The following is a 27,917-nucleotide window of genomic DNA, read 5'->3' as shown; positions in this document are numbered from 1 at the left end:
ATATGTTGGAAACTTGGGAATCCGAGTTCATGATGAGGGGTTAATCACCTTTCAATTATTAGGTTGAGCAACAAATCTTAACAAAACAAATATATTTAGTTATATACATGTTTGACTTATAGGAATTTTATATCTTATTTGACCTGAAATCAGACGTCTTCTCCTTTGGGACCGTTCTCTTGGGACTGACTACAAAGCTTTAAGATTGCAGAAGAGATTCTCTTTAATAACATCGTTTGATCTACTCTTTCTGCAAGACGTACGTTGTTATAGACCAAGGATCATGCTCGGAATCTGTTGGAGATTTCTCTTAAGTGTGTCAACGTAACACTGACCCTGAAACTCGACGTCGTCCATGCATGATAGATGTCTTCAAAGATATGTCGTGAACTGGATTACTCTCTTTTACGGGTTATTATTTGCTATTCACGCTTTAGGTATTATATAAGATGTTGTCACTTTATGATTTTTTATTTTACATCATCTAGATTTGATAACAAATCTATTTTACACTTGTAAGTCACACTCATCATCAGATAACCGCACAGCTTCTTCTGATGACTCAATTCTTTTTTCCTTCAAGAGTTAAAGGAGAGAGCTATATATTCAGACATAAGCAATTCTCAAGAGTTTGTAAGATTATCAAAGTATTTTGCACTCTGCATTTTTTTGTGCTAGGATGAGATCATTTCTCCCTCTACCCACAAGAAATGAAAATTTTATACAAAGATGATGATTTTGATCAGCTTGACTCACATTTTTGGTGATTTGATCAGGCGTTATCGTTGAAGTCTCCATTTATTCTAATTATTACACTAATTTTTGTCCACAGGAAAATTATATGTTTCGTATTGTGCACACGATATGAAACGGACAGCTTGTAGGGCTAATACAACCAATTGAAGCTTAATTGTTGAAGATAAGCCATAAACAGAAAAGGTGGTTGTCTCTTTTACAATCACTATTTAGTTTTTTTGTATTTTTGTCTGTTTGTTATCATTGTTATGGTTTACTCAATATCTTTATTAGTTTTAGTGAAAGGAATTCTAATTTTTCTTCACCATATATATATAAATGCATGTGTACATGAGAACGACCTATAGGATCGATTATGAATAACATAGCGACCTATAGGATTATGAATAACATAGCTAGATTTTAGAATTCAGACATTAGGTAGTAGAAAAATGGAAGGTCCAATATATATATACATAGCTAGATAATGTTAATCTATATTGAGTCAATGGAACCAAAAGATTGAAAAAAGTTAAGAAATGACAAGTTAGTGGAGGAGGACAAAAGTGAAGTGAGAACATGGCTGGAGGATGAGTTTAAGAAGATGCACAAAATATTCAAAGAGTTGCATGACGATCAGCACGTGAACTTGCTTCACTCTCCTACCTACAAGTGGACCCTTCTCCATCCATGCGCCAATACATCCATCATTTTATACTTTTCATATGAATTGATCGTGTTGATGAGTACTTTGTTTGACAATCGATTCATCCGAGCGTATTTATCTCTTAATCTGCAAGAAAATAATAAATTCTTGTGTTTTTTATATAATATCATCATTAAGATCAAATTGTCGCCATACATGCATTTGAATTAGTTACATGCATGTTTGTATGACGACAAAGGGTGATTAGTTTTGATTTTTCTAGATTTATCGCATATTGTTAATTAGGTTTTTGGAAATAGTTTGAAAAAAATGAGTGTAATGAAAGAATCATTTTTGAAAAAATAGTCTAGATTAATTTGCTGTAGTATATGAGTATTTTGAGGATTTGTTACTTAAAGAAAGAATAAGAATAATGTATGATTATATATTGTTATATAATTTAAAGAGATGATGATCTGCCAAACATTGCAAAGACTTTCTCATGTTTTTATATAGGGTTAGTTAATAATATCTAGCTAGCTTGCTTAATTTTTGTTATGTAAAGTTGTACATCCACCCACAAACACAAAACTGTATGGTGTAAATCATATATACTATAACACACACAAACATAAGTATCTTTCGCACGTAGGATTCCGACAGAGTTTCATGGTGTTTGGACACTTTGTATACAGTGTTGGAGGTTTTGCTCAAGTGTATAAGTGTGGGATTGTCGCTTCTTCCTTTGTGTTCGTACGTGCAGGTGTTTGCACGTATATATAAATGTATGCGTGTGTATGATCATATATATGTTGCCATGTTGGTATATATATATATCCAACATAGCTGGAAACTTTGATGAGTCGTCAGATGATGGAAAAGATGAAAGAGAAGTTGGAGAAGATGAAGAGAACAATGCAACAACATCGAGCAAAGCTTCATATCATCAGAATTTGCATCACTATGCTTCTTTCTTCCGATGATGATAACTCTTAAACTAATTTTGTACCCATCTTCTTATTCTTAGTTTTGATCTTCAACTTTTTTTTCTGTACTACTTTAGTTTTTTACCAATCGTCGCCATTTATGGTATAGATTGGAGAAAGTAGTATAGTACTTTTTTGTAATCATTGGACTTGTACAAATCTCTTTAAGCTTGAATTATACAGAAGAAACTGTGTTTTCATTTCTTTGCAATTTTCAACGACATGATATCCTTAAAGATCTCGTAGTCTATTATCACTAAAGTCTACACTTACCCTAGCTAATAAAAAGTCTACAAAACATATTATTATATATATGTAGTATGTGTATGTGATTGATTGAGAGAGTCTACGGATGCACTTATAACCTTATTGAATATGGCTACAATTATTGGAATTACAAAAATATTATCACTTCATTCAGGATAAGTAAATATATATTATCAAACTTTATTCTGTATTAATAGTTCAATTCAAAGGCTGCAGAAACTAAAATTATATACGTTATAATAATTTAAAAAGGAAAAAAACAAATAATGGTACACTCGATAACCCGACCAGTACCAGCACCAATGGGTAACAGCTGCATGAGGATTACATATCCATACATTATTATATTAGTTTTATGCGTCGCATTACGAAACATCAACCAAGTAAAGCATAAGGGGAAGAAAGACACAACACAACTGCTTAGTTTTAAGTTCTTTTGATGTCCCACACATCTTTACTTGTGAAAGTGATTAAACAAACGCATGATACCAAGACCCCGACAATTAATTGAGTTGTGTTCATTTATCTTGGGGTGTTAATTGGGACAGTCCAACCCGGTTTAGTCCCGATCTTGAATTATTATCTCTAAAATATCTTCGTGATCAGTATGGTCAGAAAGCTTTTTGAAATGCTCAAATTTTAGTTGGAAAACAAAGTCATTAACTCAAAAAGAATATATTGGTTTACATTGGTCAAAGCCAAAAAAGATAAACCTATCAAATCTCGAACCCTAAAATCTACTAAAAGATAAGTTTCTTGAGAAGTTAACTCTAGTTTTACATAACTTTCAATTATTGGAATAGAAAAGGTTATAAGAGATTGTGTATTTGAGCCTCCCATTCAAACTATAATCTATAAATAGTCGCAAACTCAATGATCTCTACTTTTTCTGTTTTGTTGGGGTCGAAAAAGGAAATACATTTTCAGAAAAAGACTCCAACTTAGAATTGTCAAATCGGGCAAAATCGTACAAAAAGTTATTCGTGTAGTAACATGCTCTATATATTTTGAACCACTACGAATAGGAATTATATGTATATGTACAAACACGTAACTGTTCAATTTCCCTAGCATTAGTTTGTTTTTCTTCCTATTTGAGATAGAAAATGTGATAAGTGAGAGTGATAGGTGGGAAGCAAAGCAAGTGAAGGAAAAAAAAAAAAAGACAAGAGAAGCCAAAACAAGTAAACTCAGCTTTGTCTTGTTTTCTTCTGTAGAGTGGGATTCCACTCTTTTTGTTCATGTCACCTCTCTCTTTAAGTGAAGTTTTATTACAACATTAGCCTTCTCTATATATTCCACACCTCTCTCTGTACTTCTCCCTACTCCAAAACTACTCATAAACAACAACACATTATAGAGGTTTTATTACCATTAAAAACAACTAGACAACACATCCAGGAAGGTCTAATGAAGATGAAGATGTTGTTGAGACGAGATGGATCGGGTCGGATGTCGAAGCTACGGTGCTGGGATTGGTGTAAAGAACAGAGAACACGTGCGTACATCATCTGGAGGTGTTTGCTTTTTTTGTTACGGTGGGATGACTAATTAATTAATGATCGAACAAGGATTAGTGATCAAGAAGCTAAACGACTCGTTAACATGCTATGTACAAAGTCTGAGAAAAATCAATGGAGATGATGGATTTATTTGTTTTTTATATTCGTTAGAAGAAACGTATGTCGTGTATATGGTTTTATTGAGTTTTGTTTATATAGTATGCTTTCTATTTTTAATGTTAGTTGCTTTTATTATATAGTTTAGTCTACGTAATCGTAAGTACAACTGGCAAAATGTTATATGTTTATTGAGAATTAAAAAAAAAAGTTTAAAACTTAATAGTATCTACAATTACACCGAAATGGTCTATAGATAAATCCAAGCGATACGTTTAAACTTAAAGGTCAATAATATTATGGACAGTAATAACTATTTGTAAATGTGGAATATCATTTAATACTAATTTAAAATAAATTAGGTAATTTGAGATATCCCACGATAAAGAGTTTTTATAAATAGTAAAGAAAAATAAAAAAATAGTCTTTCACGATAAGATCAGAAAATCTAGATATTCATTATACGCCCATCTTGGATTAATACTCTACACTAAAAGGGTGTTATTGAATTTTAAGTTATAAAGAATTTTAATGACTTCAATAAAATCATAGAAAGTGAAGTTAAAGATGGTAATGGATTGTTAGAAAGTTTTCTATAGTCTTTTTAATTAAACTTTGATAATTTTTTTAAGTCTCTCAAAGAATCTATTTATTTTGATCATACTTTTCATGATTTTATATTGTGACGTACGTAAAGTGTATATAATTATAAATCAATAACAAAATAATAAAATTCATTAATAATTCTAGATTTTGTTTTAGTTGAATAAAACAAAACTTTTATTTGACTTTATAAAATTCTGAATCAAATAATTCCATATTTATTATAAGTTTTTAAATGAGTTTTTGCAAATCAAAATCTAATAACATCAAACTTTACAAAAGTTAACAAAATCTACATAACATTTAAAGTTGGTAAAAATCTATTTAAATCACAAACTAATAACACATCCCTTACTTGTTCTCTGTCTTGTATTCCTATATATAGTTATATACCATGTCTTAGTCTATGGAATGACAAAAACAATTCTTCCTATCTCTTTAATTTATAACAAACTTCATATAAACAAAAGATATTATGGCTATAACAAAAACTTTGGTGACTTGTTGCCTCCTAGTAACATTACTATTAGTAGTTTCGTTGTCTAACCACAACGTTTCGGCATCAGGTACGTTTTTTATTATATAAAATTATTCTTCACTTATTAGTTGTAATTGTTTTTAAAACAAACAATCAGTAAATAAAACACTTAGAATTTGTACTGATCATATTGTGCATGTGTATATATTTTGTGTGGGTTTTGTGTAGATGCAGCAGAGATGAAAAAAATGAGATACACTTGCGGACGAACACCGTGTTCGTCCTCCAGTTACGGACAACATGAATGCAACCTTAGATGTGTCGAGAGTCATCATGCAAGTGGAAAGTGTAGATCTGCTTCCCCTTACGGACCTTTACGATGTTGTTGCATTGATTAATGATATTGAATATTTCTATCTCATCAAATACATTTATATATACTCTTTAAGAGCTAATTAACTCGTTACTAATTACATGTGGAAAATCAAAATAAAATATAAAATGATCCATGAAAAAGTGCTCTAAAGACTTGACTCGTTACACTTGTAATTGTCTATGTAAAATAGATTAGACGTGTGAGGATATAAATTGCTCATATATCACTTAAGTTCATGAATTAGTTTAAGAAATAGAAACCATTGCACACAAAACTGAGGGTAATATATAAAATTAAAGTTTCAAAACAAGATGTTGATAACAAATTGTTCATGTGCATTGCATGATGAATGTTTACTAGCTCTAAGCTAACACTCTTCTATTAAGCTGCCTAATCAAACCAATACCCCTAAACTATTACTAGGATTGGTTTGAGTTTCAATGGGCTTCCTTAAGATCTGGGCCTTATGGGTTGTTTAAGTTTTATATTTTTGGTAAGAAAATGTTGAATTTTTAACATTGTTTTGTGTTCATGAGAATACATACGAATACGATTACGATGGGAATGAGATGCCCACGGATTACACGGATGTAACAGTGTCTCCAAAGGCTCCAACTTCTTCAACCATGTGACGTGGAAAAATATATTCACTCAAAATGGAATAAAATTTTGGTTTTAGAAATTATAAGTTTCTTCTTTTTGTGTTTATATGTGCACAGAGCTAAGTACTTTGGCATTGCAACTTAGGTTCCCTCTTTGCGCAAAGTTGATGTTGACCTTTTATATTCTTCTTGTACGTATGGAAAAGCTAATATAAGAATGGGATTTAAAAAAAAGCAAAAGCACATCTAAAAAAGAGACGAAGACATACCACAATCGAAGGCCTAAAATTCTGCAGTTGTTAGATTCTAGATAGCTACAAGCATTGGTCTTATATACATATTCCCACTGTTCCATTCTAGTAAGTTTCTTTTAGGTTTATGATTTTGATTATAAATATTTAATTTGATATATATTTTTAGAAACTTTTATTTTATCTTTGTTCTTCAACGTTATGTAACTCAAGTACTCAACATATAACTTTATACTCGTTGAATAACATATTGAAGTATTCTACATATTTATCTGACCTATTATTCGCTTTTTTAGTACGTGGAAATATCAAAATGACATTTTTGATTACAAATGATTCTTGCAATAAAATAAAACAATCTCCTTATAGCGTAAATAATTTGAAGATAAGTAAGTAACTACAAGATAATGTAGAATGCAAGAAAAATTAAAAGCCGAAATAAAAGAAATACCCCATTAATGAAGTTGGACCAATAAAATCTGTATATAAAGAATAGCTCAATACAAAAAGATTGTTTATTTTTATAAAATGTATTAGGGAAAGATTCGCCATTTTCTCCAAAATATAATATCACAATTTCCATTTGCGTCACAATATGATAAATACAGAATATTGAGGGGAATAAAAAAAAAAAGAGTATAGCTTTTGGTATTTGCCATGTTCAATCTCAACCTTTGGTTTGTCATACATAGATCAATCTGGTTAGATATAAAATTGGTTAATGAGAATGAAAAAGTTCAAGTAGTAAACACATTTATCTCATATTTAGTGCTAACAAGTTCATCTCAAAATTACAAACCCCACAAATCATTATCAAAACATCACAATTCACAATTGTGAACCGAAGAAAAGGGTTAAAGAAAGACATCAGATGCTGTCTCCTTATGAAATTTGTTTAGTGTTTATATTTTAGTTCATATTCTCACCTCCTTTGTCCTAAGATGCGTTATGACTTGACGTGTGTACTATCCGATTTAAATGGTATGGGACCATATGCATAACATTAACATTACTTAATGATACCAAAAACAAAAGAAAGAAAAGATTAGTATGAAATGACTCTCTCATCACAACTGTACGAACGTCATTTATGTGATTGATGCAACCTTCTCCACACGCTTTTGCTCTTCTCATATGTACGGAAGATCCTAAAACTGATTAAGCTGCGCGTGCAGTTTTATTATACAACTCATTTTGACATTGACGGCTTAACTCACTCACGAACACACCCACTCGCTAGCTCTTTCTTCGATTCTTCCTTTTCCCTAACCTAAAGATTCTCCAACTTTCACTTTTTTAATCTTTTTCTGTTTTACTATAATTGTTGAAGTAGAGTTTATTTACTTGGATTTTCCCAAAAACTTTGATGCTACTACATAAAAGAGAAAGAACGAGATGACTCAAGTAGTGTAACTCTAGAGTTATGAATGGTCTCCAAAGTGGGATCCGAAAAAGATGTTTCACGTATGAATATGTAATTTTCAGCATAATTCTACATATAACGTATAGTTTATTGTCGGTTATAATACAAATTATCTTCGTATATATGGTAATTATGGTTACACTTGTTAAAAGAATGTCAATTTATCGATTGATCTTGTAAAAAAAAATAAAAAAAATTCTCATATATAGAGTGAGAGTTTCTAAAGAGATCCAGTCGAAACGTAGATTCTTTACATTTAGGAGTCGAACTCGTATTTTATGAGTTCTTGATTCGTGTGTTGATCTCATATATGATGTTTTCGACTCATCAATAGACGTATTTGGCGTTCGTGTTACAAAAGTCTTGAAGAATATGATATGTAACAGGAGAACTTAACTGTTATAATTAATCCTTTTTAGCTTCAACCAATAACATGAATGCGTTAATCCAAGGCCAAGATATTAGATATACCAAATACAACAAAAAAAAAAGCAATACAAAACATTTTTTTAATATACATGCATAAGTGTGTCATCGTGGCACAAAGGAATTAAAACTTTCGGTTATCATAAACTCGTAGTCAATAGGTATCAAACAATTAAAATATTAACCGAATAACTTATATACAAACATTTTAACAACCAAAAAAAAAAAAAAACTTTTTGTTTTTCTCTTTTTTTCATTTTTTTTTTCAGGGTAATTAATTATAATATCTCACACATGTGTAGTGTGTACGTTGCAAAAACCTTCGGGGTATCACCACCACACAAACGAAATCTTTTAAACTCTCACACTCCAAAAAGCTTCACATGATCGACCAATAACAAAACTTTTCATATCATATTGTGGGCTCTTGTTCCACTTCCTCCGCCGTAAGACGCCGCCAAGCAATGCTCAACATCATGATCATTCTTAACTTGGTTACTATTATTATTATAAAACTTATCGACGATTCTCTCGCTTGGTCTAGCTACAAGACTCTCCCAAGCCTCGTCTTGTTCCTCTACGTTACGTTTCAAGAACACCTCAGTAGCGTCTACTCGGTGCATAGACAACTTCCACTTCTTGTTCAGACGTTGAATCTTTTTTAGCTGACGACAAGCTAAGATCTCTGTGTTCTTTTTTATGTTCTTAACCGCTACGTCAAGCATCATTCTTTGTGTTGCACTGTCCACTAGAGATTCGTATCGTAAGTATTCGTGAAGCTCGGGGACACCGATAGCTCTACGTATCCCTACGGAATAGTCAGCTTTAGGGTTGAATACTTCTCTCACTTCTTCGAGTAGTCCTGCTTCCATCATGCGGTCAACGCGTTTTGAGACGAAGGAGTTGAGTACGGGTAAGGAAACGTCGACCCAAATGAAACAGCATTCGTAGTTGTTTAACAAGAACCCCGCGGAATGGTTCGCAAGTGCTTCTATGTAAGAGTTTGATCCACCGGCTACTATGGGAAGCTTATGGTTCGCTGAGAGTTTTGTGATTGCTTGTGACGCAAGGTTGCTGTACTGAGTGGCCGTTAGGTTTCCGAATTCGGAATCGAATACTCCAAGCAAATGGTGAGGCACGCCTCGGCATTCTTGAGGGGTTACTTTGTTCGTGAGCACGTCTAGGCCCTTGTAAAGTTGAATCTTGTCGGAGTTTATGACCTCTGATTGAAAACGAGTTGCTAGGTCGATGGCTAGACGAGACTTACCCGATCCGGTAGCTCCCATAACAAAAACGACTTTCTCTTTGGGATTGAGAAAAGAGTTGACGTTGACCATAGATAACTTGTTCTTGAAGCTCAAGATTGGTTGTACCTGCCTCAGTGCTGAGATTGAGAATTTCATGATGATTGACTTTTTTTTTGTGTGCGTGGAGAAAAAGATATGTTTTGTTGTTTAGTCCTTTTGGTAGACCACCTCAACGAGTCGTCAAGAAACTTGTAACTTCGTAGAAAGATGAGGATAGAGAGAAAGAGAGAGTGAGAGAGATAATGGTGAGGTATAAGGAGAGCTCTATATATACACCTGGACATAGACGTGTTACCTCTGACTATGGTCTACGACTTTATTAAAATAGATTTTAGAGGTGCCATCTATAGTAAATCAACATTACAACTAGTTATTAGTTACTTAAACCTTTCGTAATTACAAAACTAAAAACTTAACAAAATTACCAGAAAGGAAAAACAAAATTTAGTTTCTTCTTTTGGGTATATATTTTTTAGTTTCTTCAATATTTTTCTTTTAGTTTATAATGCGCACAAAAAAAAAGATCATTTTTATATTCTTGAATTGATTTATCAAGTTTTAGTTATCTTTTTTTTTTTTTGTAATTTGATCTGATTACAATTAGTCATTAAATCTGAACCACATTAATCAATAACAAAAAATACATTCTTACAATTTTTTAGGGGTCATTCTCCTGATGGAATCTTAAACACGTGTGTATCAGTTTACCCTCTACGAATAAAGGACAATGTTCTACTCTGATCCAATGCATTTGTCTTGTAGAAACACACACATGAGAATATATAACCACTTTTTTTTTTGAGTTAAAATAAAGTTGCAAATTGTATGAAGTTTATCATTTTAATAAAACAAAGGTATATATGTTTCTCAAAAAAAAAAAACTGCTCCGATTTTGGATTTTGGATTTCGGTAACTTAAAAGTTAATTAGATCGCATATGTATATGTTCCATTGATTATATATTTGACAGAATAAAAAGACAATCTATCTTTAGTTTCTTGATCAATTTTGTATATGTTTAAATCAAGTTTTATCTAACTTTATTTATATAAATCGTTCTTACAAACTTTGGTTTGGGTTAGTTAATATATTAAAAAAGAAATGTAGCAAAAACTAATACTATATGAAGAAAGACGGTGTTATGTATAAATTAATCTTCCGTCATAATTAAGAGAGTTTACGTCATTTCGGAGGCAATGTAGGATACCACAAAATAAATTCTTAAATTAATTAAAGTTTAAAAATATTATGAACCCACAAATTCTAATGAAAGACATCTTACAATATATTATAATTGTCACACGATGGGCATATCAAAGTCAAAGAGAGTTCAAGCCTTCAACACAAGACATGAGACATGAGTGTTGTTGTTGTTTTTTTTTTTTGAACAAAAATTGTTGTTTGTTTTGTTTCTACCTCTTTTATCAAACCAAAAACAAAAAACATCAGTAAAAGAATATCACCAATCAAATGTCATTTATATTATATATTTTTACGCTTTTAAGTATAGCTTTTTTTTATTATCATACATATTTTAAAAGCCGTTTCATCTTGTTAAACTTGAAAAATAATATATATATATATATATAATTATTTTGTAGAACAAGTTCTAATAGATACCAATCAATCACCATCTAAATTATATATTTTTACGCTTTTGAGCATACATAGTTTTTCTTAAATGTGAAAATAATAATTATATGGTCGCATAAATTTTTTTTTTATCAGTAGAACTTGTATATTGAGAATAGAATAAACTTAGATGTGATGTGACCAATATTTTCAAATAACCAATTATGGTCATGTAGATTGTGTACTGAATCTACGCAAAAATTGTTCTTGTTTTTTTATGTTTCAGTTGTTAATAGTTTCATCACACCTTTACTTTTATTTCTAATAATATATATTCCAACATAAAATTTTATTGAAAAAAACATATAACAAAAAGAAAAAAAAAAGATAAGCTATGGTTAGTCAAATCATATACAGAATTTGTGGATTTATATAATAAGGATTCCCAAGGCTTTCACTGAATATTTTATAATTCATATATTCTTAACTTTGTTAATTTATTATTAGTTTACTATCCTTAGGATGAAACAACATTGCCTACAATTTGGGTGGAGTTGATGATATTTTCGGAAATAAGTGGTAAACGAGAATTTGATTTTCCATTTAGTGGGTTATGAATCTTCTGATGCTTATTTATATTTATGAAGTTACGTTTTTTTTTGTTCTCTGATTAAATGCTTTTACATAAAGTAATAAACATTAAAATTTTGGTTGCATTTAAAATTAAAATTTTTAATTACATACATTTTTTAGTAGTAGACTACAGACTAAAATCTAATATATATTTAAAAATAGATTCAAACAATTACATCATATATATATATTTTTTTGTCCAATAACTTGTTTTCATTGGTACAAAAGAAACAAATTAAGTTCATAAAAGTTATACAACAAAAAAGAAACATCATCATATATAAACAAAAAAGAAACAAATTCAGTTCATAAAAGTTATATTTGATTGAATGGGTTTGAGTTTACATAAATTTGATTGAACGGGTTTGAGTTTATATAAATATGATTATATTTTTTCTTACAGGTTGTTTACACACAAAATATTTTAGTCTGAAATAAAATGAGTTAAATGAAAGATGTTGCACCATCATCATGTGTGTATGCTCCAACGTGGTTGTCAAGAACGTGTGTATGCTCCAAGGATGAAAAGCTGTTTAACGAAGACTTCAGAACCTTCAGTGAGCAAGAGGACGGTGACCCTCAGTATTTTTAGAAGTATTGCATAGGAAAACATTGCCACCTGTATGTATGCTCCAAGGATAAAAAGCTGTTTAAGCTGTTAAATATATCATTATTTGAAATATTATACATATTTAATTAAGTTGATTAAATTACAGTTATATATAACAAAAAAATTGTCATATTGTATTCTACAGGATAAATCATATAATTAACAATCACAATATCAATGTACAATCGTAAATACTTAAAAATTAATAAAAAAATACGACTTAAAAAGATATATTAGTTACGAAAAATTATCCAACGAGCTTATAAATAATAAAGTTCACAATTAAAATACAGTTACACAATTTTAAACATCAAACAAAATTAAAAAATTATAATTTAAATAGAAAAATTTTAGTCAAAAAATTGTGTACCACGGGTTAAAACCAAATTAAGTTCATAAAAATTAAACGACAAAATAGAAACATCGTACAAAACTACACAACAATAGCTAAAATAGTTAGACGAACAGATTCATAAGAATTTGGAGACCAAAACTATAAAGCAAATTGACGCAAGTAATAATACAAGTTTGTCGAAGAATCATTTACCGACGAAGCGGTACACATCGTATTTTTACAATACTGACATTTTTAGAACATTCAAAATGGTTTATATCTTACATTCAAGATACAATAATTTATCATAAACGGTAATTAAGTTTTAGTGGAAAATCATTTAATTTCAATAACGTTGTCTTATCTCTGCAATCGAATGTAAGCAAAGTTCACTTTATTTTCTACCCATCTAATTATTTATTCGTCTACTAGATTACATTCTTTATAGATATCTAAATTTGGTGGTCTTAGTCAACTCGTGTAGGAGTATTCATGGCATATGGTATTTAGTTAGACTTGATTAAGAAATTTGCACCTCGACATAATCTGCCTCTTCACACATTTTTTTATTAATTTTGAAGTACTATTTTTAAATTAGAATCAATAAATACTATATTAAAACTCATAATGGAGCATATTCATCATTAGCTTATGAACCGTCAAAGGAGTGGTTCTAGTTACTTAAGCTTGCTAGCTTAATATAATTAAGATTATCTTAGTGGGTGTTATTGGATAATGGATTTTAATAGAGTTTAACTCTAACCCAATTCTAATGTTATTTAATCAATGATTTTAAATACTTTACTCAAATCAAGTATTATTGGTTCTTATATTTGCAAAATCTTCATTAAAAGAGTTTAAAATCTAGTGTTATTGGTTCTTATATTTGCAAAATCTTCATTAAAAGAGTTTAAAATCTAGTGTTATTGGTTCTTATACTTACAATTATTAACTAAAGTCTTATGTTATTCAAGTTTGGTGGATTTTCACAAATGATTTCATTTGAAAAGCTTTGAGTGAATCTGGAACTGATTTCATGTGTAAATTATGTCAATCCCAAAACCAACCTTCTAACATGAGATTTGACAATCTAATAAATTAATAAAAGTTTCATTTAACGTAATACACGTTATCAATATTTGCAAACTCATTCACCCATGACCCAACACATATGTATCTCTCTTTATCATTTTTTCCCAGTCTTTTTTTTTATCCCTAGTTAATGTGTATATTGTTTTAACAGTTGTTGTATGATTCATTTGATCACTTTAACAAAAAAAAAAAAAAAACAATTTTCATCTTTAAAGATATGTTAAGACTTCAATATAGAAATTTGAAATGGGAAAAAAATACGTGACGGTAAAAGTTTGGTATAATTTCATTGAAAATTGTAAAATCATTTGTTATAGAATTCAATTCTATTGTTCAAAACCAAAAGATATCATGTGTCAGTGTAAATACACTTCCACTAATTTAAAGAATGAATAATAAATCAGTCTCAATGAACCCAGATTTTGAAAGTCTTATGAATTTTAAAATCTAATGGAGTTGAATTTAAGTTAAACAACTAATAACACCCCCTTAATCTCATAGGTTATCTTTTCACATCATGATTAATAGATTAGACCCTCTCGTTCGATTAGCCGCTTATTTATTTCCATTCATTAAAACTGTTTAAAAATCTAAATTAAATTACATAATTTATAAATGGCTATTAGATTTTGAACTAGTTTTTGGTTTTAATTTTTATTGTCAAAATCTAAATTATAGTTATTCAAGATTTTGAAAAAACAAACTAATTATCGAAAAAATAAAGAATCTAGTTTCGAAGGTTTTAACAATATTTGTAAAGAAAAACGAAAACATATATTTTTGGGGGTGATAAGCAAAAGTAGAAGTACCTCAACCTATTTTTCCATTCATGAGGGTTGGATTTGAATTGCAATTCCTTAAATAAAATATTTGAAATTTCTTTTAAAATTTACAACTTCTATAATTATATTCTATGTATTTTTATTCTTTAAAATTTCTTTTAAAATTAGTACATGAGGGTTGGATTTGAATTGAAATGTCTATGTATTTATATTCTATCCTTACCAGTGTACCCACAAGAATCGATAAAAAAATGTAACAATTATAGGTTGATGTACTAATTTTGGTTATAATGAGAATCTAACGTAATTAAATAAACCCAAAAGCACAAATGATCGCATCATACGTGTAACCACACAATCTATGAATTACATAACTTATATAAGTGTTTATTTATATCCGCAAAGTTTTTGTCTTTACATTTTAATGGAAGAATCATTAGGAACATAATAGTTCCTTCATATTTTAACATTATCTACACAAAACAACTTGACCAAAATATAATATATAACTTTTAAAAGCATTATCTATTATATATATACAAAATATCCCATCAAGTATTTGTTCATTTTCTTATGTTAAAGTTTTCTTTTTGTATGTAATGTGAAAATTATATCACAAATTGTTTTACAAAAGCCTTTTTTCAAAGCTTTGAAGTATTCATCGATAAGACTCGAAGCATCATTACACTAATGTTTGATCTCGTCTAAGTATCACCACTCTTCTAATTACTTAAGCTACTAGCTAATTTACATTAATTTATTTTGAAGCATTGTTTATCTTTTATTGGGAAAGAAAATAAAAACTTGTAGTGGAAATAATATTGCTATAGCTACTGATATTGTGAGCCGATGTTAGTGATAGTCGGAACGATATATGGACGATCCATTATATGTACTAGAAAATATTATATATTAAAGGTGGCTTAATTAAATTTCCAAATTCTTTTTTTTTAAATACAATCTGATGGGCAAATTTGTTGGTGTTCAAATGATAATAAAACTACTAATGATTGCTTATTGTTGCTCTGAGCGTGCGGATTTGACATCATTAACGAGTCTAAAAGTTACATATCTGTTATATTTTTGATAAAACTTGTGTGGCAATGGTGATCATGATGGTGATACACTAATGCTAACCACTTAATTTGTTTAATACATTTTAGTATTGACTGAGTTTGGTATGTTCGATAGCTAGCTGTGATTTGGACTCGATTTCAGCATATAGTACTTCGAAGTGGATGATTAATAACCAAAACCAAAACCAACTAGTGTTTATTTGGTTTAAGCTCATGGTTTTCGTCTGAAATTGTATTCCCTATGTTAGAAATGTATGTGTTGTCATTGACATCGATCGTTACTATTCTTATAAACATAGCATACGTGCACTATGTTTTTGTCAACACGCACAAAATTATATTATAAAGTAATTTGATCAAATCGGTGTGTTATTTTAAAATGTCGTCAACGGAGGAGATGCATGGGTCAATCTGTTTCCTAGTGACCACCGATCGTGTACAACGGTACTGTCGGTACGTGCATGCATTTCGAGTCCTAAACTTTTAATCAATATGAACTGTCTTTCTTACGCGTATTATGAAAGACTTATAACAATATGTCCTAAACTAAACAGAAGCATAATTAATCATAAAACTTCTTTTTTTTTTTTGTCACATGTTGTCTTATTTATATTTTCTTCTTTATTTTGTAACTAGTAACCATTGTCATGTTAATTTGGTATTGGTCAAAGGGACTTGAAACAAAAAAATGAAGAACATATTATATACTATGTTTTTCTTAATTTCCGAGCATTAACCCAAAACATTTCACTAAACAATTTTTTTTTGTGCAGAAATATACATTTGAATAATATTTATTTTTGCAACTTTTCTCTTAACTTAGAAAAAAAACTGCAAATCAGACCTCTAATGTGGATTTAACAAGCAATATAACCCACTCCAATCTAATAGATGCAAGATATATATTTTAATTAGGGTAAATAATATTTCACCTAATTAAGCTTTTAATCCCTATGGTTTGGTTTCAATTTCAGAGCGTATATAGTATATAAAAATAACTCGTAAGAGAATAATGATGAAGACGAGTCCATAGGGGTAGGTTTCAAGTATAGATAAGGTATAAGCCTAGATTGGAAGATAGACAGAGACAGCTAACTGTATAAAAGCTTGATTAGGTTTTTAAAAACTCAGTATATGTATCAGTCATTATCATTTAAAAGTTTGGTAGGTAAAAAAAAAAAAAAACACCAAATTAATAAATCATTTTTTAACAATTTTTGGACTCACCTCCTACTCTTATTATAGTTAAAAAAATAAACCATTTTTTTCTGCCTAAATCTTTAATAATCAAAGTATCAAACTATTAATTACAAGAACATAAGAATATTCATTTAAAGTGAGGAGGGGAAGTGTTCATATCAGCCTTTCTTTTTTACCTCTCTAGTCTAGTCTCTATTACCTACGAGATTATTATACAAAAAGCCATTTCCATAAAACATATACATCATAACAAAGCCTAATCTTAGAAGAAATTAGAATATATTAAACCGAATATCATGTATAAAATTGTGATTTTGTATATAAAAACCTAACAAATCTGAAAGTTTTTTTGACAAAACGGCAAAACGTATAAACATCCCTCAAATAAGTGCATAGTTCGTAATTAATCAATTACCTACAATTACTTTGACGTATGCGAATAATGGTGAGTGATTAAAGTAAAATAAAACTATAACCAAGTGTATCAAAATGATTGAGGTGCAAATTTCTTAGCAATACTAATCAAAGCCATTGTGTTTAAACCAGTAACAATAGAGCAACACAAGATTACTGCTTTATTTAGGCAGAAGGAAACTGAAATAAGACAACAAATACGTGTTTGATATTCTCTTAACTCTTTTTTTCTTTCACAATTTTTGATGGCTTAAGAATTTAACAAAACAAAATTACCTCACTAAATATTAGCGTATAGAAAAAACATTCAGTTATAGATTCTAATGGAACAAAAAAGCCATGCCCACATTACTACAAAATCATTTCATCTTCCCTCACAAAGAAAACTGTGTTGATGCAGAGCCAAGAGTTGGTCTAGTGAGTCACTCAGCATCGGTAGGAATTTTCTCAGAGTCGGAAGAATTTTTCTTCTTTTTGGAAGCAGACTCCTCCTTGTGCTTCTTCAGCTTACCCTCTTTCCGCTCTCTCTTCACTCCCTTGGATTTATCGGGCAATTGCATCTCGCCGAGCTACACAAAAGATCGAAACAAACAATCAGTTTGGGATAATAGTAATAACAACCTCAAGATATTTGATTTTGTGGCTTTCATTCTTTACCTTCTGATCAGGCATATAAATCTTCCCAATCTTTCCGCGTACTGCATCTTGATCAACGTTTTTCACCTGTACAAAACAGAGATTGATTGATTTTAGTCATTGGTGTCTTTTGACTTTAAGGAAAAATGAGATGAAGCTTATAAATTTTTATGATTTTTTTATTACCTTCTTCTTAGGATTATCCTTGGATGTTCTCATTGCTTCTTTCTTTAAGCTTTCGTTAGGAAGACGATTACGTCTGATAACCAAGTCCATCGATGGACCAACTTCAACAAGCTCCATTTTAGGAACAATGGTCCCTGACCTTTTAAGCTTCAATGCGCAATGAGTAAGGAAAACCTTAGTTGGGGATATAGCTGAGCATATGTAAGCACGGTCTAATCCAGTAAGATTTAGATTATCCACAACCTGCAGACAAATAATTCCACTTCTTTCAAATAAGAACCATATAATTGAAATTACACTACTTGATGTTGGTCTAAATAATAATCAAACACTTCACCTCGCCACGAAATAGATCAGTCAGGACTTCTTTAAGATGCTTAAGCTCTGGTACATTCTCAAAACCTTCACCAGTAAAGCAAATGAAAGGCTTTGATCCTTCATGAGGTGCAAATTTCTTGTCATAGGAAAACGACAGCAAAGATTTATAGTTCTCAATCCCAACTTCTATAAGATCATAGACCTGGTGATCGTACATTCTCCCAAGTACAAGATTGTCAGGTCGTTTCTTTGTGTGAGACCCGTACTGTAAACATAACATTCACCAACGTTAGGATTTGCAACAAAAGTTAGTTTGCAAATACATTTCAAATAAAATTCTTTAGTCCCGTCACTAAATTAACCAACGATGACGACAGCTGTAGATGAAACCAAGATCACAGGACAACAATTTGATTTACTATAATCAAGAAGCAATGTGATTACTTGAAACTATGAAAAAATGACAATCTATGTTAAGAGATGAATCAAAATCATAGACAACTAACAAATCAATATCTAAGAATCAGCTAATAGCTATTCAAATTGATTCTTTTAATGAACAAACATCGAAAAAAAGAGACTTACCACAAAAAGGCTACAATCTGTTTTCTGAGAGAAGAACTCTAAAGAGGTTTCACCTCCACTCTCAAAAGGCCTAATATTCTCATTCCTCCTCGAGTATTTGATAGCTCCTCCCTTCTTCAAACGGTACAGTTCCATCAATACAGAGCTAACAGTAGCGCTCGTCTTTGTTCCATGAAGTATCAACGTCTTCTTCCCAGTTTCAACCTACAAATTCCCAAGGTTAAGGGCATAATTCAAAACAACGAATCAGATATAAAAGTTTGCAGCTTTAGAAAACCCATGAATCCAATTGATGGAGAGAAGCAACATTACAACACAGCTCTAGACATGATTCAACTTCTAAACAAAGCAATCAAACGCAGAAGAAGGAGAACTCTTACCAACTTAGGAGCTCTTTTTTCGAGTACACGCTTGGCTTTGCCGGTCTTTGGAGTTCGTATTTCCATCATGACTGATAAATCGCCGGAAAATTTTCGCAAGCGACGGCTCCGAAAGTGAAAGAGGAAGAGAGATGAAGAAGAGGTTTTTCGATTAATTGATAACGAAGTCTAGGGTTTTAGTGTGCCTCCTTACAATTTGAAGCAACTTTAGAAATATTCTAATTTGACCCCAAATGTTATAAATGTTTCTAATTCACCCTATTACTCTTTTTGTAATAAAACAAACCCAAAATGATTTACAAGGTCCATATAATTAAAACCATACGGGCTCAAATTAAGTACTGACGGCCCATGAAACATTGGTTTACAAATATTTTTCTCATCTTTTACTTTTTGAGTTCAGTTTTTTACATTCATGGAACATTGAATTTGAAACTAGTGTCATACACACAACACACTAAACACTTATACTATACATATAACGAAAGGAACCTGATCTTACATTTGTTATTTATTTACTTTGAGTTGTTAAGGAGAGACGCAACAAAACATATGACGCTGCGTCGTATGAGATTTACAAGTTTTTCCCCCCAAAGGTACGATGGATCTTCAAGCCTGACATTGTGCAATTCGTTCTTCTTGCTTCCCTGTTTTATAAAGAGAAGTAAAGATGCATGTAAGAGATTTTTACATGAACCGTCTTGTCCCTCCACAACCACTTGCTTCCCATCCTCAAATGTCAAAAGGTACAAATGAATGTACAGAATCTCCAACTGAGATTCACCACAGTGTCTATAAGTGTGCATATGATTTGAGAAACACAATCAAAGGATACCTTGTATAGACTTCTCTAGGTCTTGTAACTGTCTGATGAAACCGGCATTGGGACTTGCAATGGGTCTTCTGCTCTTAACGTGTTGCAGTGCTTGGGCTAAGGTCATTCCTTGTTTCTTCATGAGGTAAGCAACAACAATAGTGACACTGCAAAGTAAAAGGGGAGAAACCATTCAGGCTAAATATGTCACGTTCTGTTTCAAATCGGGTTACCAAATCACTTGACAGAGATAGCAACAACGCGAAAAACCGCTAAGTATCCAAGAAACCAACAAAAACTGACCTCCGTGATTTGCCAACAAAGCAATGGACAAGAACACTACCGCCTTGTCTCTTGGCTTTATCGATGAAATCAACACACTCATCAAAGTATATTCCCAAGTTTGTGTCTTCCTTATCCACAACTATCACATAGAAACAAAACAATCAAACAAAAGCCATTCCATCCTGAAATCATTAAAAAACATATTCCTCTCTTCAAGGAGATAACAAAGGTGAAACCTTTAATATGCAATACCTCGTACAACTTTATAAACAAAGTCATCAGGGTGAGCTGGTCTCAAGGAACTAGCAACAGTCAAGATATGTGTAACATTGTAAGCTATCAAAGCATTCTTGTTATTAGCTGCTGCAAAAGATCCAAGATAAAGACCCTGAAATTTAAAAATCCAACAACAACAACAACAAAGCTTTAATTTTGAGAACGAACAATCATTGGTTGGTTACAGAGTAATAAATGGGTAGAGAGAGATACAAGGAATTTGTGTAAGTAACCTCTTCAATTTGAGATGGGACATTGTCTTCTCTACAGGTACGAGCAAGTTTAATAACACGAACAAGTGCTTGTATCTGATTCTTCACCTTTTCGTTATACTGAGCTAGTCCTGGTAACGACGGAGAAGACGAAGAAGAAGAAGAAGGTGATCCTCTGTCTCTAGAACTCCTGAAACAGAAATGGAATCATCAGATTAGAAACGGAAAATAAAAATTGAATCTTTTACATTTGATCATGATCGTTGCAAGAATCATGAATTGGGTTTCGAAAATAATTGAATGATCTTAAAAGCGAATCAAGAATTATGATTGCAACTACGGATTAATGAATAGAAAGGAAGAAAGATCTTACATTTGAAGATTTGAGAAAGAAGGAATACGAATTCGCCGAAGAAGAAAGAGATTACAAGAAGAAGAAAAAACGAAACTTTGAAATGGTTAAAGAAGAAAACGAAACTGCAATGGTTCTCCAGGTTTTTTGGGGGAAGGAGAAGGAGGAGGAGAGGGAAGATGTATCTCTGTTTAAAGAGGGGTCAAACAGTAAAATTTCCTTTCTTACAGGGATATGCTTTAATTATTTATTTATTAAACAGGTCCCTAGAAAGCTAGTATAGTCCAAAATTTTGGGTTTGCCGTTGGGACTGTTTAGAATTTGGGCTTGTAGGCTTACTTTGCTATTAGGCCCTCTAGATTACTTGGCCTAAACTGAATAAAAGTTTTTGAGGCAATGGTTTTGTGAATATGTTAGCAAACTATGAATAGGCAAATACATGATGTACCATTGGATTTGGTAGTTAGGTGTATTGTAAACCAAATGTTCATTGAGAAGACAAAACTTGTTTCTCTTGATATATTTCAATGTCCTCATGTAGAATGATCTTGGCTGTAACCACATTGAATGTTCGGTATTGAAATTTGATAGACTAATCTAGTCAGAGCAAGCCCTGAAAACATATGGAACTCTTTAGACCATACAAGGCTAGTAGTACCAAAACAAATGAAGAACCTTATCAGCTAATCCAGTTAGGTAACATGAAGTTACTTACTAGCCCAAGTTTGATGTTTTGCTGTAAGCTTGTTTGGAATTTTGGGGATTTGTGGACTTGGTTTTGCAATTTCGTCACCTCAACAAAATAAAAAGTGACTCAAAGAAACAAAGATAAACCAAAACAACACGTTCTCTTGTTTATGACATTGACTTGGAAACAGTGTTTATCTAAAGCAAGATTTTGATCGGGGAAATATATATATACATAAAACAACGATTTCACTATTCCAAACAAATCAAGAACCAATCTGCAAATCCAAGAATTGAGTAAACCATAAACAAAGTTTTTAATCTTTTGGTGGTAATTACAGATCGAAATAAATGAAGAAAAGAAGAAGGCAAAGAAGAAGAAGGCTTATCACTACTACTTCAGACCCAAGTAACCGAGACAACAGAATTGGCAAGACCAGATTGTTCAAAAGTAGTATTAGATCCATAGTGAAGAGTCTTACATTCCCCAGGAAACGCATGGATCAGCTTAAAAAGCTTCCTCTCAGATTCATCAATCTGAGAGTAACAAAACGACCAAAGAAGCTGAACCGATTCACTCTTCAAGAAACTTCTCTGTATTATCCTCCCATCTGGTAATCGAACGCGGATTCTGCACAAAACGCTCCGATCACAATCGCGATTACTCGGTTCTTCCGGTAAATTCGGGAATCCGAAAACCGCGTTTGACGACGTCGTGGTGGTGGTGGTCGTCTCAGACTCATCATCATCGGAGGAAAAGCGTTTGGGGCGTTTGATCATTCGCAGAGACTCGATCTCTAGCGAAGCCATGTCCATGAACGGTGATATTTTCTCCATCATCGATTGACACTCGAGCATCGTTGTGAATTCGATGATTTCGGAGAGGATTTTTTTGGGATATTATTATTTTAAAACCCTAATCTTTTCATAGTTGAGTTGATTTTTGTGAATTTGTGAGCTTCTCTCCTTTTATAATTTATAGAGACGAGACAGAGACAGAGAGAGAGAGGTGTGGACGATTTGGTTTCCTTTTCTACCCTGGGAAAATTACCCAAACCGGAATTGGAAAAATCGAACCGAAATAAACCGGAAAAACCATTGTTCTGAACATAATTGTTCATTTTTTTAGTATTTTACTTACTATACTTACAAATTTGTTTCATTTAAACCATGGGTAAAATATCCGAACCGAAAAGATACTAAGAAAAAACCGGAAACAAACCAAACCAAACATAGATTTACATTTTTGGTAGGATAATTTTACTTTTTTGTAGTAAAGAGGAAGTTATCTAGGATCAAATTATTTTTTTGGTAATTTTTCTTATACCAAAGTTTTGCAATAATATAGCAATGATAGAACAAATGGGGATATCACACAGACCAATCATAATTCACAGCATGCTTCAAAAAGCCTTATAGACAGACAATAGAGTTTTTGCTTTTGTTCTCTCTTTTGGTATTATTGGTATATGAGAACAGTAGAAAGTGTTTTTTTTTCGTTCACTTCATTTGACGTAAGTTACAAACCAATCAAGCATCTCTTTGTGAGCTTCTTCTGCAGCTTTAACGGCCTCTGATTCATCGAGGTTGTATCTAACTGTCCAACCATGGGACACTCTCGGGTGTATCTTCACGTAACTAGGCACCTATAGTATAGAATCCGTTAAAATTTAGATGTAGGATAATATGACTGTTGAGTTGTAGTGGTGATCAGCTTACCTCGGGTTTGGAAGCTAAAACATCCTCAAATTGCTTCACTAATGCTGGTGAGGTCCAATGGTCAATTTCAGCTCCTAATATAACAATTGGAGCCTTCCCACCTGCAGAAAAAACCGTCAACTCGGTAAGGACAACCAAAGACAATGAAGTAAAGCAACCAGACCATATCAAAGTGTTTCTATGTCTGTAAATGTGAAGCATGAGCCCTGCTAATTTGATGAGAAAACAATCAACATCTGCTTAAGTTAGTGGATGTAGACTATAAAGCCACAATAGTTATCCAATATTGGTGATATAAAAAACGAAATTAATCTTAATAGGGTGAGTGGATGAAGATATATGTCAAGTATCAAAGTCACTTACACTTGATATCATCAACTGTGACAAAAGTAGGATGAAGCAAAACAGCTGCTTGAATAAGCTCTTCTTTAGACAGTTCCATCACTACTTTTGCTGATGATCAATAACAAAATAGATAAAAGCAATATCCATTAGATAGTACCAGCGAAAGAGAATGTCACTAATTCCTCGGCGTAACTATGGCACAGGTAAATTTGGGAGCAATTCCTCACAGATAAATTAATAGTTAAAACTAACCGCCCCAACACATCCCTGCAGCTCCAATGGCAGTTATGCCTTTGTTATTTATGGCTTCAAGTACTGATTTGGTGTCTTCAAAGCCCTTATCCTGGAAAAAAATAGAATATGAACTAATTCAGATGGAATCTATGAGACGACATACAAACCTAGTTGTTGAGAATAGAAAGGATATTTATGACAAGGAGGGAGGAACGAACACAGCCATGGTCTTTGATCCAGACAAGGACAGGTCTATCCTGATTAGTGGGATTATAAGGATCTCCATAGAAGTAATCAGGAACCACAACATAGAATCCAGAAGCTGCAACCTTGTCCGCAAGTGCCCTTACACGAAAGATTAATAGTTTACACTCCATAAACATCTATCCATAGTTTTTGGAATATAGAAACGCGAAAAGACAAAGTGGGTGCAAACTGCAAACCATGCAGTGAAAGTAAGGATCAAAATTACACACTTAGATCTTATCAACTGAGGTCAGAAAAGATAGGTCAACTCAAAGGCACATGATAGGTCAACTCAAAGGCACATGATAGGTGTACATGATGCAAAAGCAACCAAACTATTTGCAGACATATATGCAAAATATAACTACACGGGAAACAACTATTGCACCAAGATATTCAAATTGAGATTTTAGCCTCATATGTACCTACTAAAAACTATGAAACTCATTTGAAACAAGAAACCACATTATAACAAGTTCCATCTTCTATAGTCAACTCGATGCAGAGGGAAGGACGTATAATACCTCAACTTTGGAGCTTCATACCCTGACGAACAAAAACAAGCCCAAAGTCAGGATACAATGATGAGATGATCAAATTAACAAAAGGGATCCAAAAGGGGAAGGACAAAGACAATATATCATGTCTTCAACTAAAACATAGAACATCAAACCAAAACAAGGAAGAAGAAGAGCATTTACCAAAAACCTCAGAAATGAGGAGGATGCAGAGTTTGGAGTCAGGAGAGCCAGAGACGTAAGCATCAAGCCCACCAACCTCCTCAACATGACCAGACCCGGAAACCGGGTTAAGAACTGGCGGGTTTTCGCAGCACTGAGGTCCCAACATGAGTTCTTCAGAAATCAGAGAGATGAGACCAAACCAAACAAAACTCAATCATACGTTTTCATTTTACTTGTTGTGACTACGTACACAATGAAGACTTTTCTCAAGTAACCTGTTTTCCATCTAAATAATATAAAGTTATCATTTTTCTTCTTCTTTGACTTCTTTAGTGGAAGAAGACATTGAATTTGATCAATGTGACAAACTGATGTTTTGGTAACTTTTTGGCTTTTTGCTAACCAAATAAAGATGATGAGAAAGGGAAAAAGTTTTGCTATCATATAAAAATTATTAAACATCGATAAAGAAAAGGCATCACAGAACAGTCTCACAGCATGGATATATGCTTCAAAATCCAATAGACAAATAGAGAGTAGGAACACCAACCAAGAGTTATGCTTTGTCTCTCTTTTCATTATTTGCATATATGAACACTAAAACCCTTTCTTTCTTAATTCATTTGATGTAAGTCACAAACCAATCAAGCATCTCCTTGTGAGCTTCTTCTGCAGCTTTCACCGCCTCTGGATCCTTGATGTTGTACCTGACTGTCCAACCGTGTGATACTTTTGGAAATATCTTCACATAACTATACACCTACAGAATCAGTTTAAGGTTAGATATAGGCGAGAAAACTGTTGATTTGCAGTGCTGAAGAAGCTTACCTCGGGTTTGGAAGCTAGAATCTCCTCAAATTGCTTCAAGAGAGCGGGTGGGGACAACTGATCAATCTCAGCTCCTAATATCGCAATTGGAGCCTTCACACCTGCAGAAAGCCATGGAATTGGTAAACGGATACCAAAGAATGGTTAAAGTAAAGCAACTGACCAATCACACTGTTTCTAAATTTGTAGATATGAATTCATATTCTTTACTGTAATGACAAAACAAAAGTTATTCAGCTTCCTTTCTAACTACTCCCAAAGGTTGTCTAAGGCAATAATGATATAGGTGCTAAAAGTTGTGTAAATGCTATGAAGCATTAGGCGAAGCATGGCAATTAATCTTTCTAGGATTATGTAAGGAATCAAGATAGAAGTACCAAAGTCACTTACCCTTGATATCATCAACTGTGACAAAAGAAGGATGAAGCAAAACAGCTGCTTGAATAAGCTCTTGTTTAGACAATTCCACCACTACTTTTGCTGAAAATCAATACCACAAGATAAAAAAGTAGTATCCATTAGATATTTCCAACTATTACTAGCAGAAAGAAATGTCAGAAATTATCAGCATAGGTAAATTTTGAAGATTTGCCCCATAACGAGTGAAGGAACTTACCTCCCCAACACATCCCTGCAGCTCCAATGGCAGTTATGCCTTTGCTCTTTATGGCTTCAAGTACTGGTTTGGTTTCTTCAAAACCCTTATCCTGGGAATAGATAACAACAATTTTACGGTTGCAAAAAAAAAGTTAAGGATGGATAAATAAATTAAGATAAGATAAAGAGGAGAAACAAACAGAGCCATGGTCTTTGATCCAAACTGAGATGGGTCTCTCTGGGTTAGAGGGATCAAAAGGATCTCCATGAAAGTAGTCAGGAACTACAACATAGAATCCAGAAGCCGCAACCTTATCCGCAAGGGCCCTTAGTCATAAACAATTTAAGAATGTACACTTTATAACCATTCATCCATCGTTGCACAAGAGAAACTCAAAGAACAACACAAAGTGGGTGCAAACAATGCAGTCAAAGCAATAATTCAAATTAAACATTTAGATAGGCCAACTTAAAGACTTAAAGATAACATGATAGATAGACTCACTAATGCAAAACCAAACAAACTACTTGCAGACACACATGCAAAATCTAACTAGACCACTAAAATTATTTAATTCCTCTCAAGCAACAAACCCAAATTAGAAAGTTTTCATCTTCAATTCAAGAGTCGAATGATCGATGAAGAGGGAAGAATTTGTAGTACCTCAAGTTTGGAGCTTCATAACCTGAAGGACAATAACGAAACTGAAATTAGAATACAAAGATGACATGATCGAATCAACAAAGGGATCCAAAAGAGGGGAAAGACAAAAACCCTAATTACTCCATCATGTCTTTGACTATAAGTCTATAACAAAACAACAGAGCAAGAAACAACAGAGCAAGAAAATGAGAAGTATTTACCAAAAACATCAGAAACGAGGACGACGGAAAGCTTGGAATCGGGAGAGCCGGAGACGTAAGCATCGAGTCCACCCAGCTTCTCGACGTTACCCGACCCGGAAACCGGGTTGAGAGTCGGCGGGTTTTCACAGCACTGAGGTCCCGACATGTAAGAAGATGTTCGTTCTTCAGGGAAAAAATACAGAGAGATGAAACCAAAAAAAAAAACAAACCAACCTCCCGACCAGACAATTGCTTTT

General features: G+C 32.4%; 8 protein-coding genes and 1 long non-coding RNA gene across 9 annotated transcripts; 3 read left to right on the top strand and 6 right to left on the bottom strand.

The window, feature by feature from the left end:
- Positions 1 to 2,050: 2,050 nt before the first annotated feature.
- LOC111831457 lies at positions 2,051 to 2,377 on the top strand. Its single transcript, XM_023785596.1, has 2 exons — positions 2,051 to 2,134; positions 2,228 to 2,377. The coding sequence occupies exons 1-2, from the start codon at positions 2,051 to 2,053 to the stop codon at positions 2,375 to 2,377; spliced, it is 234 nt and encodes a 77-aa protein (XP_023641364.1).
- Positions 2,378 to 3,980: 1,603 nt separating this feature from the next.
- On the top strand, positions 3,981 to 4,297 carry LOC111831729. Its single transcript, XM_023786970.1, has one exon. The coding sequence runs from the start codon at positions 4,045 to 4,047 to the stop codon at positions 4,183 to 4,185; it is 141 nt and encodes a 46-aa protein (XP_023642738.1). The 5' UTR covers positions 3,981 to 4,044; the 3' UTR covers positions 4,186 to 4,297.
- Positions 4,298 to 5,270: 973 nt separating this feature from the next.
- Positions 5,271 to 5,850, top strand: LOC111831657. The gene is made up of 2 exons (XR_002834776.1): positions 5,271 to 5,422; positions 5,563 to 5,850. It is a non-coding gene; the product is annotated as an uncharacterized LOC111831657 (long non-coding RNA).
- A 2,836-nt stretch (positions 5,851 to 8,686) lies between these two features.
- Positions 8,687 to 9,920, bottom strand: LOC17893971 (adenylate isopentenyltransferase 7, mitochondrial). Its single transcript, XM_006298049.2, has one exon. The coding sequence runs from the start codon at positions 9,813 to 9,815 to the stop codon at positions 8,820 to 8,822; it is 996 nt and encodes a 331-aa protein (XP_006298111.1). The 5' UTR covers positions 9,816 to 9,920; the 3' UTR covers positions 8,687 to 8,819.
- A 7,699-nt stretch (positions 9,921 to 17,619) lies between these two features.
- LOC17893488 (ribosome production factor 2 homolog) lies at positions 17,620 to 19,690 on the bottom strand. The gene is made up of 6 exons (XM_006298072.2): positions 19,537 to 19,690; positions 19,157 to 19,360; positions 18,591 to 18,836; positions 18,254 to 18,496; positions 18,089 to 18,154; positions 17,620 to 18,000 (listed from the first exon to the last, which is right to left on the bottom strand). Exons 1-6 carry the CDS (start codon positions 19,603 to 19,605, stop codon positions 17,854 to 17,856), a joined length of 975 nt encoding a protein of 324 aa, XP_006298134.1. The 5' UTR covers positions 19,606 to 19,690; the 3' UTR covers positions 17,620 to 17,853.
- A 203-nt stretch (positions 19,691 to 19,893) lies between these two features.
- LOC17890627 (dual specificity protein phosphatase 1) lies at positions 19,894 to 21,648 on the bottom strand. Its single transcript, XM_006298516.2, has 6 exons — positions 21,497 to 21,648; positions 21,145 to 21,313; positions 20,888 to 21,023; positions 20,654 to 20,774; positions 20,372 to 20,517; positions 19,894 to 20,183 (listed from the first exon to the last, which is right to left on the bottom strand). Coding segments are annotated over exons 1-6 (612 nt in total). The 5' UTR covers positions 21,499 to 21,648; the 3' UTR covers positions 19,894 to 20,145.
- Positions 21,649 to 22,392: 744 nt separating this feature from the next.
- LOC17890667 (plant UBX domain-containing protein 12) lies at positions 22,393 to 23,117 on the bottom strand. Its single transcript, XM_006296569.2, has one exon. The coding sequence runs from the start codon at positions 23,018 to 23,020 to the stop codon at positions 22,562 to 22,564; it is 459 nt and encodes a 152-aa protein (XP_006296631.1). The 5' UTR covers positions 23,021 to 23,117; the 3' UTR covers positions 22,393 to 22,561.
- A 396-nt stretch (positions 23,118 to 23,513) lies between these two features.
- On the bottom strand, positions 23,514 to 25,708 carry LOC17892354 (endo-1,3;1,4-beta-D-glucanase). The gene is made up of 7 exons (XM_023786004.1): positions 25,408 to 25,708; positions 25,231 to 25,252; positions 24,679 to 24,805; positions 24,479 to 24,569; positions 24,245 to 24,334; positions 23,882 to 23,982; positions 23,514 to 23,808 (listed from the first exon to the last, which is right to left on the bottom strand). Exons 1-7 carry the CDS (start codon positions 25,553 to 25,555, stop codon positions 23,668 to 23,670), a joined length of 720 nt encoding a protein of 239 aa, XP_023641772.1. The 5' UTR covers positions 25,556 to 25,708; the 3' UTR covers positions 23,514 to 23,667.
- Positions 25,709 to 25,832: 124 nt separating this feature from the next.
- On the bottom strand, positions 25,833 to 27,912 carry LOC111831495 (endo-1,3;1,4-beta-D-glucanase). Its single transcript, XM_023786003.1, has 7 exons — positions 27,679 to 27,912; positions 27,479 to 27,500; positions 27,015 to 27,141; positions 26,834 to 26,924; positions 26,608 to 26,697; positions 26,218 to 26,318; positions 25,833 to 26,149 (listed from the first exon to the last, which is right to left on the bottom strand). The coding sequence occupies exons 1-7, from the start codon at positions 27,824 to 27,826 to the stop codon at positions 26,009 to 26,011; spliced, it is 720 nt and encodes a 239-aa protein (XP_023641771.1). The 5' UTR covers positions 27,827 to 27,912; the 3' UTR covers positions 25,833 to 26,008.
- Between the last annotated feature and the right edge of the window lie 5 nt (positions 27,913 to 27,917).

This window comes from Capsella rubella, unplaced genomic scaffold (assembly GCF_000375325.1).
Source record: "Capsella rubella cultivar Monte Gargano unplaced genomic scaffold, Caprub1_0 scaffold_3, whole genome shotgun sequence".
Classification (NCBI taxonomy): domain Eukaryota; kingdom Viridiplantae; phylum Streptophyta; class Magnoliopsida; order Brassicales; family Brassicaceae; genus Capsella; species Capsella rubella.
Note: the sequence above shows the minus strand (reverse complement) of the source record. Positions and strands in the feature narration are given on the sequence as shown.

Coding starts and splice junctions, on each gene's coding strand:
- LOC17890667 (XM_006296569.2), bottom strand. CDS start 23,020: ATGCTCGAGTGTCAATCGATGATGGAGAAAATATCACCGTTCATGGAC.
- LOC111831457 (XM_023785596.1), top strand. CDS start 2,051: ATGGTGTTTGGACACTTTGTATACAGTGTTGGAGGTTTTGCTCAAGTG. Junction 2,135..2,227: donor TCGCTTCTTCCTTTGTGTTC/GTACGTGCAGGT, acceptor TATCCAACATAG/CTGGAAACTTTGATGAGTCG.
- LOC111831495 (XM_023786003.1), bottom strand. CDS start 27,826: ATGTCGGGACCTCAGTGCTGTGAAAACCCGCCGACTCTCAACCCGGTT. Junction 27,501..27,678: donor CCTCGTTTCTGATGTTTTTG/GTAAATACTTCT, acceptor ATTGTCCTTCAG/GTTATGAAGCTCCAAACTTG. Junction 26,319..26,607: donor CACAGTTGATGATATCAAGG/GTAAGTGACTTT, acceptor GGCTTTCTGCAG/GTGTGAAGGCTCCAATTGCG.
- LOC17892354 (XM_023786004.1), bottom strand. CDS start 25,555: ATGTTGGGACCTCAGTGCTGCGAAAACCCGCCAGTTCTTAACCCGGTT. Junction 24,806..25,230: donor TATGAAGCTCCAAAGTTGAG/GTATTATACGTC, acceptor CTTTCGTGTAAG/GGCACTTGCGGACAAGGTTG. Junction 24,570..24,678: donor GGATCAAAGACCATGGCTGT/GTTCGTTCCTCC, acceptor ATTTTTTTCCAG/GATAAGGGCTTTGAAGACAC.
- LOC17893488 (XM_006298072.2), bottom strand. CDS start 19,605: ATGATGGAAATACGAACTCCAAAGACCGGCAAAGCCAAGCGTGTACTC. Junction 19,361..19,536: donor AAAAAAGAGCTCCTAAGTTG/GTAAGAGTTCTC, acceptor GGGAATTTGTAG/GTTGAAACTGGGAAGAAGAC. Junction 18,155..18,253: donor AGGATAATCCTAAGAAGAAG/GTAATAAAAAAA, acceptor TGTTTTGTACAG/GTGAAAAACGTTGATCAAGA.
- LOC17890627 (XM_006298516.2), bottom strand. Junction 20,518..20,653: donor TTTGTTGGCAAATCACGGAG/GTCAGTTTTTGT, acceptor TTTACTTTGCAG/TGTCACTATTGTTGTTGCTT. Junction 20,184..20,371: donor CCTAGAGAAGTCTATACAAG/GTATCCTTTGAT, acceptor TTTATAAAACAG/GGAAGCAAGAAGAACGAATT.
- LOC17893971 (XM_006298049.2), bottom strand. CDS start 9,815: ATGAAATTCTCAATCTCAGCACTGAGGCAGGTACAACCAATCTTGAGC.
- LOC111831729 (XM_023786970.1), top strand. CDS start 4,045: ATGAAGATGAAGATGTTGTTGAGACGAGATGGATCGGGTCGGATGTCG.